The sequence below is a fragment of the Anabrus simplex genome, chromosome 2 (assembly GCF_040414725.1).
Source record: "Anabrus simplex isolate iqAnaSimp1 chromosome 2, ASM4041472v1, whole genome shotgun sequence".
NCBI lineage: Eukaryota > Metazoa > Arthropoda > Insecta > Orthoptera > Tettigoniidae > Anabrus > Anabrus simplex.
The window spans coordinates 935,053,781-935,072,549 of record NC_090266.1 but is presented as its reverse complement, the minus strand read 5'-3'; the positions used below and the strand labels follow the sequence as shown (position 1 = coordinate 935,072,549).

The 18,769-nt window shown below is 39.3% G+C and overlaps 1 protein-coding gene across 1 annotated transcript in view; it reads right to left on the bottom strand.

The window, feature by feature from the left end:
* The window catches only part of mEFTu1 (mitochondrial translation elongation factor Tu 1), a 129,693-nt gene that overhangs the window by 43,565 nt on the left and 67,359 nt on the right, over positions 1–18,769 (bottom strand). Inside the window, exon 7 of the mRNA XM_067139564.2 lies at positions 9,356–9,469. Within this exon, the coding sequence (XP_066995665.2) occupies positions 9,356–9,469 (114 nt within the window). The remainder of the gene's footprint in view (positions 1–9,355; positions 9,470–18,769) is intronic.

The following is an 18,769-nucleotide window of genomic DNA, read 5'->3' as shown; positions in this document are numbered from 1 at the left end:
GGTTATGGATGAAATTCTAAAGGAAACAAAGGCAAGATACAAAGGGAATATGAAAATATTGTTGTTTGTAGATGGAATAGTGATCTGGGGAGTTACAAAACAGAAGTGCAAATCCAACTAGAGTCTTTAAATGACAATATTGAGAAATACGGTATGAAAATCAGTATGGAGAGGAGCAAAACAGCGGTGATGAAGAGGATAAAGAGAGGGAAAAAAATTGTCAGTATCAGGGGACAAAACCTTGAGATTGTTGACTTCAAGTACTTGGGAAGTGAAATAATGCAAGATGCAAGGTTGGATAAGGAGATCAGCAGAAGGGTAGAAGCAGGAAATACTTTCTACCAGAATGTAAGGAACCTGGTGTGGAATAGAGAAGTTCCTATGAAATGTAAAGAGATAATGTACAAGATGTTCTATACCCTATATTTATGCATGCATCAGACTTGGACTTTGACAGGAAGAAATGAGAGTAAAATTGAGGCCAGTGAGATGGATTTCTTGTGGAGAATGGTAGGGAAGTCAAGAAGAGACAGAGTTAAGAAATGTTTAGGTCAGAAAAGAGAAAGTGGTAGAAAAACTGAGTGACAGGATGGAGAAGAATAAATTGAGATGGTTTGGACAAGTCAGGAGGATGGAGAATGGAAGGGTACCAAAACAAGTGTTGGAGGCTAACAAAGAAGGAAAGAGGGAGGCTAGTTGCTTTACGTCGCACCAACACGGATAGGTCTTATGGCAACGATGGGACAGGAAAGGGCTAGGAGTGGAAAGGAAGCGGCCGTGGCCTTAATTAAGGTACAGCCCCAGCATTTGCCTGGTGTGAAAATGGGAAACCACGGAAAACCATTTTCAGGGCTGCCGACAGTGGGGTTCGAACCTACTATCTCCCGAATACTGGATACTGGCCGCACTTAAGCGACTGCAGCTATCGAGCTCGGTGAAAGAGGGAGGCACAGAGCAAGATGAATGGACTCTGTCAAAAACAGTATAAGAAAAAGAAGACTGGACTGGAATAAAATTACTGAAGAGGAGCAGTGGAAGGAGAGGTAACAGTGGAGAAGTGCCATCAACACCCCAACCTGGCAGGAGCTGGACAAGGCGAAATGAAAATGATGATGATTAAAGATTACAGATTACGATTTTAAAGGTTTTCATGAAACTTTGAAGTAGGCTAGTGATAAACGCAGTGAGAATGACATTGAATAATGGTAAACATCGTCGAAGGTGAGCCAAAATACCAGATTCTAAGCCAGAGTGTGATTGCTGAAGACGTTCTCCATGGCGGTCAGGAAAATGACTGTGCAGAAGATAGTTAAGAAGTGATATCGGCTGGTTTGAAACTATCAGTGTTTAGAGATCACATGGACAAAATCATGTTCATAGGCGCTTCTTGAGATCCAGAAGGGACTGTTTATTTATAAATATTTACAGCAATATTGATAAATATTTATCAAGAAACAGTACACACGCGCAAAGCAACTGAAACTTGAAGCTTTTTTCATAACGAATCCAATGTAAAAGGGTGCAGTACTCCATACAATGCTCTGGATTGTACAAGCGAATTTATAATATTTTTATGCAGCTTATGTTAGGTATTTGACATGAAATGATTCTTAATGAATTATATTAATACCACTAAAATTTGTAATAGACAGACTTTCTATTCTGTGGACAACCCTTCGCCCCTAATACTCTGTTAAATCGAGAATATACTGTAATGTTATCGGTCTTGCATACCATTAACTAGAATAGAATACTCCTATCCCGTAGTTCTGGATCACCTGATGCTGGGGAGAGAGCACTCATTAATTGCAATCCTCCTCTGTTCGTGCATTTGATTTTCCTTGTTAAAAATTTTCACTTAAACCTAATGATGTTTAATGCCTCTTCTGCTAATTACTACTATAAATACATTTTTTTTTCCTTCTGTCCTAGATGTTATACAATGTGATATATTCTAGGACAAGCAGGGTATCCTACCGTTCATTGGTTAAGTTAGTGCTTGTTTGTTTTCTCTTATTTTCTTTTGTCACATACTGTTTTAGAATACAGAAACATTTTGCCATTCTTCTCCGTGCAATCCACGCATGATTTAATGATTTTACCATTGTATGAAATTCTTTCTCTCATTTTCTTGCTTTATATTCACCATCCAGATATTTAACCCTAAGTGAATCAGTCTCCCTACATACTCTCAATAGAGGAGCCTCTTCCATTAATTCTCCACAGAATAAAAACGAGTTTTGTCATGCTTCTCTTAGACCCTCCACACTAACCACCACACCATACCTCCTGTTTCTCTATTTATAAACCTTTCTTTATATATTTAATCATTTATTGAAAACTTTTGGATAATTTTTGCAGAAATCTAATAATGTATAATAGTGTTCTTTTGGTCTTACATTCTCCCATGATTATCCGCTTCCCAACACCTTTCATTGTAACAGTTACTTTCTTACTTTTCTTTATCTTCATTCTGAAACTCTTTATCCCAACAGTCTCTCATTCCTATTCTGTCTGATATCCTTTTTACTTTGCTCAACCAGTAATCATTGTTTAAATATTTCATCTAATGCTGGTAAACTAAATTCCATAATTTCCTCCTGTTCCCTCTTCTTAACTTTAAACCAGTACCATACTTCCGCGAATAATCCCTGCCACCGAATACTCCCCGCACCCTTTAGGAAGGCTTATTTTGAAAAAAAAAAAAAAAAAAATTGCCAACACTGACGCAAATAAAACCTGCACCCCAATCTCGAGCATCAAATTTTTTAAAAAATATGTAGGTATTATTCACGTAAATATGGTATTTTAATACCTTTCTAACTACCGGTATATCTGCTTTTATATTTATATCTTCACATGTAGTTCTAACTCTACTATTAGCTGTACATTCTAGTAAACCCATTATTATTTTGCAAAACTTAACACGAGGGCTAGGATTTATATGTAATAAAAATGGCTAGAGGCATCTGTTTGTGGTGAAAATTTTCATCTAATTTAGTCATTTAAAAAAAGTAAGTTTGGTATATTTCTTCTTACTTTTATTTTATTTTGTCAATAACTTTGCTCAATTTTGTTTCCCACTTTCAGCAATAAAAGCTAAACCAAAAGATAGCCAATATAAATTTGCAGTAAAACATCATATTTTATTTTTACATATGTACAAGAAACATGAGAGTTATGCTTCTGTTGAAAACATATATTACATATATCAAAACAAGGATGTTTGGAAACAAATTATCCTGACACTTGAACAAGTAGGACCTAGCCTACGTACACAATTTACACATCACTCTGAAAAATACAGATATACCATGAGTGCCATATTACTAGGAGTCAGAAAAGTTCTCTTGTCAGATATTATCTCACAATAGGTTGAAAATGACCTCTCACTATCAATATCACTGACTGGGATCCATAAAGCCTTCATTGCAGCTTCCTCATTGATTTCAGAGAAAGAAGAATGTCAATCACATCAGTATCTTTACCTGCTCTACATGAACTACCAATCCCTACCTATGGTTCAAGGTAATCTGTTATGCTAGTGGCTTTACGTCGCACCGACACAGATAGGTCTCATGGCGACAATGGGAAAGGAAAGGCCCAGGAGTTGGAAGGAAGCGGCCGTGGCCTTAACTAAGGTACAGCCCCAGCATTTGCCTGGTGTGAAAATGGGAAACCACGGAAAACCATCTTCAGGGCTGCCGACAGTGGGATTTGAACCCACTATCTCTCGGATGCAAGCTCACAGCCGCGTGCCTCTAACCGCACGGCCAAATCACCTGGTCAAGGTATTCTGACATTGAAAGTTCTCGTAGGATGGGAATATGGTTTATTAGAAGACACACTTCATTTTTTAAATCATATTTCATTATACTTCTTGGGTCAAAAAGCAATTCCCCGTAATTTTGTCAATTATTTTGTTATTTTGCTTAAAGGTAAATAGTTTTGCATTATGAGTTAAATTTGTAAAATTGTGCACTTCACGAAAAACAGGTGCCTACAAAAATGGTTAAATATGTTCGTACGTATGGGCTAAAAATGTAAAAATTTGGAGTGAAATATGGATTAAGTTTTTATAAAAAAAGGTGAAAAATAATAAAGAATATCTATATTGTATCAAGTTTTAATACTTGTACAGTAAAAGATGTATTGCTTATACATGAAATTCACAAGAATAAGAATTTAAATTAAACTCACAGAACAAGTGGGTTGCAGCGGCAAGGCCTAAGCCAGCAAGAAAGCGAAACACATGCATACAGCTGAACTTTATTTCCATATTTCAGAGCAATACCAGATCCCAGCTTTGAATTACTGATGCTACTAAAATACATTTTAAATTTTCTGGAAGAACAACACTGAAACAATAAAATATAGAAGATATTTAAAATATGTACTAAAGCTGGAAATATGGACAAAAATGGAAGATAAAATGTGTTTTAAATCACTCCAAATATTCTAATTTGCAAATATGTTCAAATATGTAACAGATCGATTCTGGAGTATTTTGGTAGGAAGCAGTGATTGTGTAGTTTTCCATCTGGAATAAATTTGTGTTAATGTTGTAAATACAGGGACAATAGTAGCAATTAAAATGTTTCATTCAGAGAAAAATATTCGCGCCTTCACAAGGAAGCTTGAAGGTTTGTATAGCAAATCTTTAAAGCATTGTTGCACGGAGAAAGCTGGTGGTTAATAACGTCCCTTGCTGACAGCTCAGATGACATTTGGTGTGGCTTGCCTGCACAGCAGGTTCCTGGGATATTGTGGGAGGTTTGAGTAAGTAAAAGGTTTTGAAGAATGTTGTGAAGGGAGAAGGGGCCCTGTTCGTTTGTCTCAAGATCATTATCGGGGGGACTAAATGCTCCACGGCATTAATCACATGAAGGAAATCTTCGTCTAGCGTTACTTCCCGAAAATCAGGACCACTGAACACGCCCTCCTTCAAATTAGCACCTGACAAGTTGTGGAACTTGTTACATATTTAAAACAGTTGCCACACATAGTTAATGCTTTGACAAACTGCTCCATTATGCCCAGTTTGAAGTGCAGAGGTGGCAAGAGTATTCTGTCTCTTTCCCCTAGAGGGTCACACACGATATTTTTGTCCCCTGGAACTAATTCCAACCTTCAGGGCCACTGCTTTTGCATATTATAATAAACACTAAAACACCATATGAAGCTCAGAATATTATTATATCATTAAATTGCATTACCATTAATTACAAATTTATGCAATTTGCGCAAAATCTGTTGGTGATACGACGTTTTCAGTATCATTTTCGATGTCAGGAGATAAGAAATACATACAGAACGCCTATAATTTCGAAAAAAAATTTGTGACCTTAAGATTTGTTCCATTGTGTAAGCTGCATACAAATATTCCAGATTTGCTTGTAAAATCTAGATCATTGTATTGGATATTGAAGAAAACATTAAAGAACTAGATGTAATAGGTAATAAGCTGACTGGGATTTTGATGTACCTACATATATTTTTTTCGTTAGCCACAGTCATCTCTGTTTACACTTCTTATTTCTTATGACCTCTAGTTTTTCAAGTTCATAAAGGTTACGAAAATTATTTTCACCCCCCTCTACAGATGACAGATACCTGTGTAAAACATCCACTGCCGCACTTGCATCAGCACTGGTACGCATCACTTCACTGCCTTACTCGGCTTCATCACTGTCACTGGTGGGAGACTCGGCTGCTGTTTGCTCAGCAATCAACTCCTCCACACTTCTCTCCTCTGCAGTGATCATAGAATCATCTACCCAAAGAAAATTTTCAGTAGTGCAGTCCGACTGCTTCATTCTCAATACATCAGGTAACAGGTCGTCTTCTTCTTCTTCTGGCAGCTGAGATTCGGGACGATTCTTGAAAAATCCTGCTTTCAAGAAACAATTTGAGATGGTAGTCTGCTTCGTGGCTTTCCAAGACTTTTCAATGAAGTGAAGCGCATCCAGGATTGAAACTTTAAATGATGATGGATCCTTTTCAGCATCCATAAGGAATAAAATTTGCTGCACCAGGTTCTTCCTATAAAATGACATAAAGGAGTGAATAACCCCTAAGTCCATAGGTTGTAGCGTGCTTGTGCAGTTAACAGGCAGAAATTGTAACTGCACATTCCTCAAATTAACATCCACGGGATGTGCAGGACAGCGGTTGATGAAAAGAAGGATCTTCCTATTTTGCGCACCCATTTTTTAATCCGGAGCAATTAACTGCTGTCAGAAAAGATCTGAGGTCATCCAAGTTTTATGGTTGGCATCGTAGGCAGTAGGTAATGATCGCACATTCTTGAAGCAACAAGGCTTTTTAGATTTCCCTATCACATAGGGGTGGAGCTTCTCAGAACCATCAGCACTGGCTCCCAACATCACTGTGAGCCTCATCTTGCTGTGTTTCCCACCATGACATTTATCTCCTTTGAATGCCAAGGTCAACACACTGAAAAACAGTCCTGTTTCATCTAGGTTAAAAATGTTCCTGGGTTTGTAATCCTTGGTTAGCTCCTGCAATCTTCTATCGATCCATTCTTCCCACAGTTTCATCACTAACTGCATTAGATTTCCCACAAACAGTTTTATAGTTTAGGTTATTCCTTTTCCTAAATAGGTCGATCCAGTCATTGGACGCGCTGAAGTTTCCCATGCCAAGAATTTTTGTCACTTTAAGCGCCTTTCTCCTTAAGAGCGCACCATCAATTGGAATGCCTGCGGCCTCTTGAAGTTTCAAACCAACTTTTTACAATTTTTTTCCATTTTCTCATATTTGCAGTATGACGCATACTTCCTTTTCTTGGAGTCTGGTCTGCATTCTGAAGCACTTGATGTAATGCTTCCTCTGTTTTTCACAACTGTATTCAGTGTAGATACAGGAAGTTGCAATTTGCGTGCCAATGAAACACGTGTTCCGCAGAACGAATCAACCTTTTCTAATATTCGAACTTTCTCATCCATAGTTAAAGTTTTTCTTTCCTTCCTTTTTTCCATTATTAGCAGGAAAACAATAAAGCAATAACAAAGAAGGATTAACAAATACACATGACAGGAAAGGAAGATCGCGGCAATTCACTTTGACCACTCGACTCAACATAACAAAAGCAAAAACGTAACAAATAACAAAAATAAATGCGACGAATTAGCAACAATAACTTTAACAACTCCAACAACAAATGCAAGTGTTAAACAATAACCGTGAAATAACGAACTCGGGCAAGAAACACTGAATCACTTGATAAAGTCTCCTTGTGGTTTATACTGTGCTTAGCAAGAAAGCAAACACCTGATATCTCCTTCTCCTTTGCGGTTTTGTTGGGCTCTGCATTTTGGCATTACCCAGATACTGTATGTGCAGTATTATACATGTTTTTGATTTCTATTGGGTGTTTGTTTACTTGCATTCAAAAGTCATAGGATTATGGTGGAAAGTTTGTGTATATGCGAGATTTAGAGAGTTAAATCAACTCGTCGTATTTTCAAATAAGGTTTAGGACGTTGTGGAAAACACCTGATATCAAAGAATTCGCTGCGTTGGTTAAACGGAAGTTCAATACTGAGAGTTCTAAGAGTTATTATAGACCAGGGTTGTTTGATTTGGTCGTCATGCCATGGTTACTCAAAGCGTTTTAGGTTAGTTGCGACGCCATTTTAACTCAAATTTTTTCCTCTCGAACGGCCTGTCGGAAAGCATAAAATGTCAGAAATGTAAATTTGAGGATTTTAATACATTGTGAGCATAGGAAATCTCAGGGGACCAACAAAAAATGTTGTAAAAGACGGGAAAACGTAAAAGCCGGGAACGTAAATGCGGGGTAATACTGTATAAGAGATTGAGATCCGCTATGACCCAACAGATTAGCAACACTAAACTGCAACACACTCACAGTATACACCCCGTATACAAACGATAGAAGATACGTGGAACTATACAGTGGAACCTCGACTATCTGCTCCCGGAAATGTTTTCCCAGATTATTAATTCAAATTAGAGGGTTCCCCAAGCATCCTAATTGGATCACGTTTTAAAAATCCTGCATTATCCGTTCCTTGAAGAAACCACTTCCAGCATCAACCCTGCAGAAATTTCTGCCCCGTCAACGCTAAATCTTCGATTAAGCAGTCTTCAAGACCGGCAGAATGGAATACAATGCATTAGAGAATTTTTTAAGTAGGCCAACACTAATTTACGCAGTAAAGACTTACCATAACATACTACATATACTGGTGACAAAATAACAAGGAGGAAGGAGGGCTATGTCACACCTATGAATCTTCGCATTAACGTCCCATCACTGTGGTAATTATAGCAAGTACCGGAAAAGCGATTGGTTGTGAACTTGTTTAAGGTACCATTTTTGCCTCGTATAAGCACGGTATTGTTAGGGAAACCACAGAAGTCATAAAACAGAGTGGCCACAACAGTTGGAAGGAGCCAGAGTATATTCGGACAACTCTAGCTGATGATGGAACGAGTTCCATCAGTGTTCATACTTGTAAAAAAATCTACATTATGTCGAGGGTTGGACGTTAATTTTTGACAGACTTTTTATGATTGTATCGTCAAACAGGTTTTTGGCACTTCTTTCAAGGTACTAGTCACTGGGTTATCAGACAGGAATTGAACTTGCTCCTTCCTAACACAAGTCTAGCATTTTAATATCGTCAGATATCTTACTCAATGCTCGTTGTTTAAAGTGGCCCAACATCTAGGTCATCGGCCAGATATCTTACTCAAGCGTTGGGAGCGAGTAATTGCCTGGAAGCTTTCTCATATCTCATGACTTGAGATACCGTATTCTTACCACTGTAGTTGGTCATGGCTCACTTCTGGTAAGTGGGAAAGTCTTTACAAAATATAGTATCCCTGCACGTTCAGTCATTTTGACGTGTTATCTAATGTAAACCTCTCACAGTTGCTGCCGTTTTTCTATGATGCACTCTATCTTCTAGCACCCTCAGGCATTGTATAAGATTGAGTTCCCGACACCTGACAGATGCTCCACTTATTATTATATAAAGCCATAGGAGGTTTTGGGATATTACCGTATAAGTTGGAATATAAGGCAGGGATTTTTACGTTTAAGTTTCTACGTATATATGCAGTCATAAATTTAAGACACTGAAGGTTAGCTGTTACAAAGATCTACAGCACTTCTAACAGTTTGTGTATTGTTGTTACTACATCAACAGCAGACAGACGTCGAACATCTGTTTACTGACCTATGGTTGTCGACATCCAATAGAGATTTCCTTCATACAGCTATTTCCTATACCTCATCCTTTAAAATGGAATTCACTTTATGGGAAAACACACCACTTATTGGTTTAAGAATCATGGGACTTACCAGGTATTGTGTATACATTTTCAACAGGTAACAGGAATGGTTTGTCCAGTTCTCTTACTGGAGTTGGGATATGCTCATCCACGTATTTTAACAGCTCAATTATAGCCTTTTCACCTTAAAAAAAAAAAAAAAAGCAACAAATAGATGAATGTGAAAACCATAATATGTATTGCATAAGTCACTTGAAAAATTACTTAATTCATAAACAAAATGAGTACAGCAGATTTATCAACTCCCTTCCTACCAGAATCCCTTAGAAGAATTATAGATGTTGCACAGTATGCTGCACTACATACCATAATCCTCAAGCCAAAGAATTTTCAACCTGATTGTCCAACTATCAAAAAATTGCAATAAAATCAAAAGACAACATGGATTATATTGTACATTCCTTTTACCATGAAATAATTGCCTAATGAACATATTTTAATTGCCAAGATTGATGCAGGACAGTTATAAATTAACCACACCCTTCTTTGAATTCTTAGTTTATATGTCACCAGTAGTGCCTTTGCTGGCAACACCTAGTGTTTACAGTGCAGTATGTCTTCTGGTATAGGCTAGAGCAATTTTGTTACTTTCATTGATCTGTCTCTGTCGTATACTTGGCTTTGACAATATGAAAGTGACTGAGGTATGAGCGATGCTAGAAATGCCATTCCTTATGCAGCCAGTCCCTGCTATGAATGGTGTGAAACTATTGCTCATAGGGTCGATTGGTGCATGCATTTCAGTGGGCTTGGCAGACTGATATGTAATAGCAACTTCTGGCTCAGTGAGGAAAGCAACGGGAAACTACCTCACTCCTCATATCCCTAGTACGCCTCTTCAGTGATGCCTAGGCCATCTATGACAGCTGATGGCAGAGCTGTTGAGGATCTAACCAGCCTTCGGGCTGATGACTAAACATACATACATGTCACCAGTACTGTTACAGTGATTTCTAATGAGCCAGAATAAGACCTGACTTTCACAACTCCAAAATGTAAAAGACTGATCGTGAGTAGTGTCAAGTATGCACAGCATTTGCCATTTGACCGGCCAGATAATCAAAGAGATTTTCTCAATTTTAAAATATATCACTAGGCTGTCAACGAAATGCATTCTATAGGTAGGTATCATCCAAGTATAGTGTGAAGACATAAGCAAGGGTTCAAATGCTGCATCATGTACAGGGCTTGTTTCGTAAGTCATCGAAACTGTGTTTTATCGTCCGATAATGCTGCAAAAGAAGAAGTTCCCAATGTGTGCTGAAGCCCAAGGCAATATGCACCTCAATGAGGCACCCAAACTGAATACTTCTTGCGCATCTGCAAGCTCGTCATAAAATGCAGAACACTCCCAACATAGACATACCCAAATATGTGGAAAATTCCTTCATAGTCCAACTTCTGCCTTCTGCTAAACACTGTTCAGCACACCTGCCAACTTTATAAAACCAAAAATCAGGAAAAATCAGGAGATACAATTGGTCAAAATTGCTTATTCTACATGTCTTGCACAATACAGTACTGTGATATATATATATCATGTACCGTCTCAAAGCGTAACTGTTGCCATATGAGGCTACAAGGCTAAAAATTACACATCTCTATTCCCTCATAGGAAGTATGAGAGTCAGATGATTGGTCTCTGATAAGCCTACCGAAAATAGTATGAACTCGTGCACCACATGTGTGAATTAGTCATGCACTTAAGATGCCATTACTTAGCAAATACATAGATATATACATATATTGCATCAAGCACCCGCGCGATTATGCGAAGCGCAATGCTATTTGTATCAAATAACTAGTTGATGTACCCGTGCTTCGCTACGGAATTCTCAGGAAGACTGTCTTTATAGTTTTCCCAACTGAAGTCAACACAGGTCACTACAATGACGTCAGTGCGAATGTCGCGATTAAAAGCAATGCTGTCATATGAAATATTTGACAAAATGAAAAAGAGCACATTTTCATACTTTTAACGAAAAGTACCAATGTACAAAGACTTAATAACAATAAAAATCTTCCACCTTTTTGATACATATATTTGCATTTTAGCAAATTAATTAATGACACACAGTGTATGTTTTGTTCTTTTATAGAACATCTTCAGCTGTTCACACATTGCTTAGGTGATTCTCTAAGCATTTATCTTTTTAAGTACATCATAATCAGGTGCCTTGTTCTTCTTAAATACTACATAAATATAAGTTAAATTAAAATGATTTAAAAACAATGTGTTGGTTAAATGGGTTAGTGGAATAAGATGGAAATGGATTTTACTTATGGATAGCCTATTTGAAATGGCTTCATAGAGTAGTCAAATTAGCGTGGAGTGTTGGTAAGGTACCTACAGATTGGACAAAAGCAGTAATTGCACCTATCTATAAGCAAGGGAACAGGAAGGATTGCAACAACTATCGAGGTATCTCATTGATTAGTATACCAGGCAAAGTATTCACTGGCATCTTGGAAGGGAGGGTGCGATCAGTCGTTGAGAGGAAGTTGGATGAAAACCAGTGTGGTTTCAGACCACAGAGAGGCTGTCAGGATCAGATTTTCAGTATGCGCCAGGTAATTGAAAAATGCTACGAGAGGAATAGGCAGTTGTGTTTATGTTTCGTAGATCTAGAGAAAGCATATGACAGGGTACCGAGGGAAAAGATGTTCGCTATACTGGGGGACTATGGAATTAAAGGTAGATTATTAAAATCAATCAAAGGCATTTATGTTGACAATTGGGCTTCAGTGAGAATTGATGGTAGAATGAGTTCTTGGTTCAGGGTACTTACAGGAGTTAGACAAGGCTGTAATCTTTCACCTTTGCTGTTTGTAGTTTACATGGATCATATGCTGAAAGGTATAAAATGGCAGGGAGGGATTCAGTTGGGTGGAAATGTAGTAAGCAGCCTGGCCTATGCTGACGACTTGGTCTTAATGGCAGACTGTGCCGAAAGCCTGCAGTCTAACATCTTGGAACTTGAAAATAGGTGCAATGAGTATGGTATGAAAATTAGCCTCTCGAAGACTAAATTGATGTCAGTAGGTAAGAAATTCAACAGAATTGAATGTCAGATTGGTGATACAAAGCTAGAACAGGTCGATAATTTCAAGTATTTAGGTTGTGTGTTTTCCCAGGATGGTAATATAGCGAGATTGAATCAAGGTGTAGTAAAGCTAATGCAGTGAGCTCGCAGTTGCGATCAGCAGTATTCTGTAAGAAGGAAGTCAGCTCCCAGACGAAACTATCTTTACATCGGTCTGTTTTCAGACTAACTTTGCTTTATGGGAGCGAAAGCTGGGTGGACTCAGGATATCTTATTCATAAGTTAGAAGTAACAGACATGAAAGTAGAAAGAATGATTGCTGCTACAAACAGGTGGGAACAATGGCAGGAGGGAACTCGGAATGAGGAGATAAAGGCTAATTTAAGAATGAACTCAATGGATGAAGCTGTACGCATAAACAGGCTTCGGTGGTGGGGTCATGTGAGGCGAATGGAGGAGGATAGGTTACCTAGGAGAATAATGGACTCTGTTATGGAGGGTAAGAGAAGTAGAGGGAGACCAAGACGACGATGGTTAGACTCTGTTTCTAACGATTTAAAGATAAGAGGTATAGAACTAAATGAGGCCACAACACTAGTTGCAAATCGAGGATTGTGGCGACGTTTAGTAAATTCTCAGAGGCTTGCAGACTGAACGCTGAAAGGCATAACAGTCTATAATGATAATGTATGTATGTATGTATGTTATTCATTTGAACAGTTGTTAAAATGTTTCCAGCATTTTATCACTAAAATATTCCACATGTCTTCTGATAAAAAGGTTTTGAAAAAATGTATGACTTTCCTTTGTCACAGTTCTGAATATTGTTAAGTGTTCACGTCATTTACTCAATCCAAGGTGGCTGCTGTTTGTTTTGAATTTACAAAATGTGTCTTGAATTGGGTTGGTTCTGGAACCTTGTCAAAATCCACTCCTACTGTGACCTTGGAGGAGCTACATTTGAAGCAGCCTTCCGTCTTCTGTAGTAATGATGCGAGCCAAATCGGAGCGGTCTTTTGTCCTGCGGCAAAGGGATTTCAGTGCGCTGTGTTCGTTCAGTTGAGACGGGTGTTCGGGTGGTTCTACCGCGGCGAAATGGAGAATGAAATTTGTATAGCTCTGATACAGCTGTATAAATGTAAAGAGATCTTGTGGAATCCTAAAAGTGCTAATATCACAACAAAAGTATGCGCGAGGACGCACGGAAGGACAAAGGTGAGGAAATGAAAATGCCAGTTCAAGAGATAAAGAAGAAAATGACAACTTTATTGGCGTCATTCAGAAGAGAAAAGTCCCGGATTAGGAAGTCTCTCATAACTGGTTGGGGTATGTACATATTTATTAAACTGACTTACTCGTGTTATATGCAATTATGCTAATGCACTAATCCTGTCTTGTTTATTTACAGATGCAGGTACTGTTTACTTATCCAAGTGGTTTTCTTTCAAGGAATTCGACTTCATGGCCGACAAAAATACACCCAACGATACTATGGATACTTTGTGTGATGTACGTATCTTTTTCATTACAATACGCCTGCACGTGCAGTACTCATAGTGTTCGCACGAGAACTGAGGAGCCAGTGTCGATCGCCTGCCACGCTCGACTATTTTTTTCATGTTAAGAATTTCATCATGGTCCGTACAGAATCGAAATTTACAATGTTGATTAAGGATAAAGGGTTTCCACCTGTTCAATACATTGACAACATCGACTCTCGCATCACAAACATGGTGTTACGCGTAACGCAAACGAAAGAGTTTGACACGCTCGAACCGATACGCGTGGCAGCTGCACGCAGTCGATACCCGGCTTCATGTGAACGAACACGAACATAGCATGTGCAAACGAGAGACTGACAATCAATATACGCGTCGCGATTTCAATAAACATCGCACATTCGCGCACATTCCTCGCATGAATAAACTTCGATATTTCATTTGAAAGGGGCCAATGAGAGAAGGACTTCCGGACATTGGCGTAAAAAAGGTGAAATGGCAGGATTTCAAAACAAATGTTTGATGTTCACCTAAACATAAGCTGAAATCGGGAGAAATAATAGAATCGGGAGGCGGGAAAAACTGTCGAAAATCTGGAGTCTCTGGCCTAAATTTTTTTTTGCTAGTGGCTTCACGTCGCACCGACGCAGATAGGTCTTACGGCGACGATGGGATAGGAGAGGCCTAGGAGTTGGAAGGAAGCGGCCGTGGCCTTAATTAAGGTACAGCCCCAGCATTTGCCTGGCATGAAAATGGGAAAACACGGAAAACCATCTTCAGGGCGGCCAACAGTGGGATTCGAATGCACTATCTCCCGGATGCAAGCTCACAGCTGCGCGCCCCTAACCGCATGGACCCCCGCCTAAATCGGGGAAGCTGGCAGGTATGGTTCAGTAACAGCCACGGACATGGTGGAACGGGGCATCCACTGCGCACTTGGTCTCATGTGCTACAAATCCATGTTGGAAGGCCATTAACCAACATGCAACAGTTTGATATGGCAACGCCCTATCACCCAGTTTCTCATAGCTCCAATGTGCTGCACAATGGTACCTTGCCGGAACCACAGACGCAATCAGCTGGTGACCTTCAGTAACATAATACTGGCCTTACTACGCTGTCACATGTTCGGATGATATAACATCACTGCCGTAACTTACAAAATGATCTACATATTTACACCCGCCCAAGCTTGCTTTAAATTATCATTGGAAATTTTTTAGCACTCTTTACAGCTCAAGTTTTTTCATCCTAATAGATTTAGGGCGTACTGGGCATCCTCTATCTTGTATTTTGCGGACATATCATTCAAACACAAATGATCTAGGTCACAAAATTTTGAGGTCTTTGGGCCTCCGAAGATCTTTTCTTGATGAATTTCGGTAGCTTCTCACCAATATCATATACAGAGCTCAGAAAATAACTTGCATATTCTGATTTAGCACAATTTTAAGTGGCTACATTTATCCACATACATTATACATAAGAAAGTGTATATACAAAAACAACATTCAATCAGCTATGCAAAAGGAACAGAAATGCAACAAAAGCATAAAGTAGAAAATATGGGATGCCTTAAGACATGCATTAACATGAGAAGACATACTCAGCACCAAAGAATCTACCTCGTTTTGGCCGATTTTACCACTATTGTATATCAGTTTCGGTAAGTCGCTGAGTATTAGCGGGATGAGGACTGTGGGAAATTGCTCTCTTCAGTTCACACGCTGGCCACACTATCACTGTATGCCTTTCGTCTCGAGGAACTGACTGACCCCTTGGGCTCAACAGGCAAGAGCATTATCATCCTCTAGTATAAAACCCACACCCATGGTGGCAGCAAATCCTGTAACTACAGGTTGGAAATTGTTTCTGTATACCAGACCAATCATATTACCCTGGACAGGATTTGGAGGCACACGTCACCAAATATGATCCCAACCCAAAATGTGACAGAAACCCCTTGCTGCTGATGGCGCTCCAGGATGAAGAGATCATTCCATCTCGCACTGGATCATCTCCAGACTCTAACGCTCCGGTTGCATGGGTGGAAACTTATAGGGATCTCATCAGAAAAGAGAGTACGCTTCCACTGCTCCTGACGCCATAGGCTGTGAGTTGTTGCACACCACATACGAGTTGGCCCATGATGTGGTTTAAGAGGAGATTTTGGTATAGGCCTCCTTGATATCAGTCTTCTGTCAAGCAGCTGATTTCGCACTGTCTGATCTAACACGTTCCCTCTGGTGGCCCTCTGCAGATCCTGGTGAATGCGGTGGCAGCACAAATGGGCCTACGACATTTTGAAAGCAAGAAATACAGATCCTCCCCGCACCTTTTCCAGAGGCATCCCATCCATTTCTGATCAGCAACAATTCGCTTCACTGAACTTTTCCCAAACTCTGGAGACATCATTCTGACTGACACTAACATGAGTTTGTCGCCATCTTTCTTGCAGCAATCTCACAATTCTAATGCAGTCAACAGCAGAAATGGGTATTCTCGCCATGTTTGAACACCAGGTATATCTTTGTCCCCCCCGAGGGTAGCACTACTCAGACAGTGGTTATGCTATATCCTCCACAGAAAGGGAGACTAGGCAACATTTCTCAATGGTGTGGGGTCAGTGACAAGCCAGTACTAGCGCGAGTAAACATATGTTGAGGCGGGTCGTGGCAGTGTACAACAACATGAACCACAGTGTTCTATTTTTATGTCTTTTGAAGAGTGCAATTAGTGTAATTAATAAATTAGTTATGAAATGTACATTCTATTGGCCTTTCTTTGCACTTAATGAAGTACATTTATGTGAACTGTGGGAAGAGTTAGGCCTCGTGAAACATGTTTAATCAATGATATAGATGATTCCCATAGGGAACCTAAAATATTTGTCCCGAATGAGTAAATTTATAATACCAATATAAATGGTCCATTATTGGACATTATAAATTTTCCAGCTAACTCATTCCTGGTTGCCAGCGTTTCGCCCCGGTGTGCTAAGTTGGGCTCATCAGTTGGTAAATAGCACACCCACCAAGACGCAAGGCTAGTGCCATGTTTCTCATAGTGCACTGGCACGGCCGGTGGCTCCAAGTAGCCTACGCAGTGGCCTCCACGTTATGCATGGGACAAAACGGGGACAAGAAGGGGGACAAAAGTTTGTGTGATAACTAACAATGGGATTTATAGGCACTAAAAATGGTTAAAACAGGCATGAAAATGGGTACAATTATGTAAAATAGGCAACCAAATAGGCATGAAAAAGTTACTTATACACTGCTGTGCAAAACTTAAGGACGAAAGTAACTTTCGCATGTTGTGTCACTGCCAAGTAACATAGTTCGATGAAACTTGAAATATAAGTAGGAGGAACCGTTATAGTATACAGCAGGGCCTCTAAAACGCCCAAAATCTCGGAACAATGCTACGTCTCTGGGTTACTTCGGCTAAGCTTGGCTCGGATTTGGAGTGCTACGGAGCAAGTGAGGAAGAGGGAGACGGGGGAGAGAGCGAGAAGGGCGTGGGAAAAGAGAGAGAGAGCGCTATTGCTCCAAATCGAGGAGTGGGGGTCTGCACTCTGGTCAACCAAGCGAAGTCGCCTTTTGCACCGTGCACAGTGCATGCACCGGGCGCATGGGCCCTGGTATACAGCCAAAACTGGTTAGGAAATTTTTGTGGTGAAAAAAAAAAGTCATAAAAATAGAACCTGCTAAAATTGAAAAACAACTTCCCTGTTAAATTCATGGTTAGGTTTGACCGTAAAAATAGTTATGATAAAAACAAAAACAAGTGCTCACAAATATAATTAATGAAATAAAGAAATAATACATTTTTAGAACATAGTAAAACTTCAAGGAAAAATCTTCTTAGAAACGCAAACTATACACGTCGCTTACAATTGTGTTTAAAGTTGTCACTGGAAAGTCCAACATCCGGGCGATTTGCACACGTTTCATGTATGGTTTAGCATCCACTTTCTCAATAAACTTTAATTTTTCATCATCTGTAAACTGTCTACCTTTCTTCTTCTCCATAACTTAATGTCCTGCAAACCATTATGCGTAAGGACACTAGGCCTAATAAATTTATGTACGTTGTTACACAATTCATTTACGAAAGTAAAAGTAAGCACCAACATGTCAACTATATACGTAAGTACAGTAGGCCTAATTTACGTGCATAGGCCACTCAGGCCTCTTTCAGATGGCGCGGGAGAGTAAAACACGCCTGTGTGTATGCAGGGGTGTACCCGCTTCTGCTGGCTCTTATATACACAACAGGTCAAGTGGTGCAAACGCCCTGCACTTTCCAGCAGCTCATTTTCAACCCTCTTTTCAGTGTGGTAATAAATATGGACCATCATAGTCTTCGTTTACACTTAAGAAAATACAAAAATATTTCACATATGCTGTGTCCTCACATTTAGTTAAAGAAGAAGATGCGTACAATTTTGAAGATACTCTCTCAAGAACGGGTCTAAATGATATCACGCTTTCCCAAACACGAGACCACTGGTATTTCCGACATTAAAGATAAGTTATCAATGTCCATTTCAGGTTCTATACATCTATTTCGGGTTCTATAACGATCGCTGTAGGGCCTACAAAACACAGGAAAAGAAAAAAAAAAGCACAAAAATAACTTTTAAATTGAAAATGAGTAATAAATTCTGTATGTCAAATGAGTGTTTTATCTTCTTTTGTTTATCTTCTAAATCCATTTCGGGCCGATGACCTTCGATGTTAGGCCCCTTTAAACAACAAGCATCATCATCATCATCATCTAAATCCATTTCTATCTTCTTATAGGTACACTGTGCCTTTGCTGGTGGGACCCACTGTTTACAGTGCACTATGTCTTCTGGTATGGGCTACAGCAATT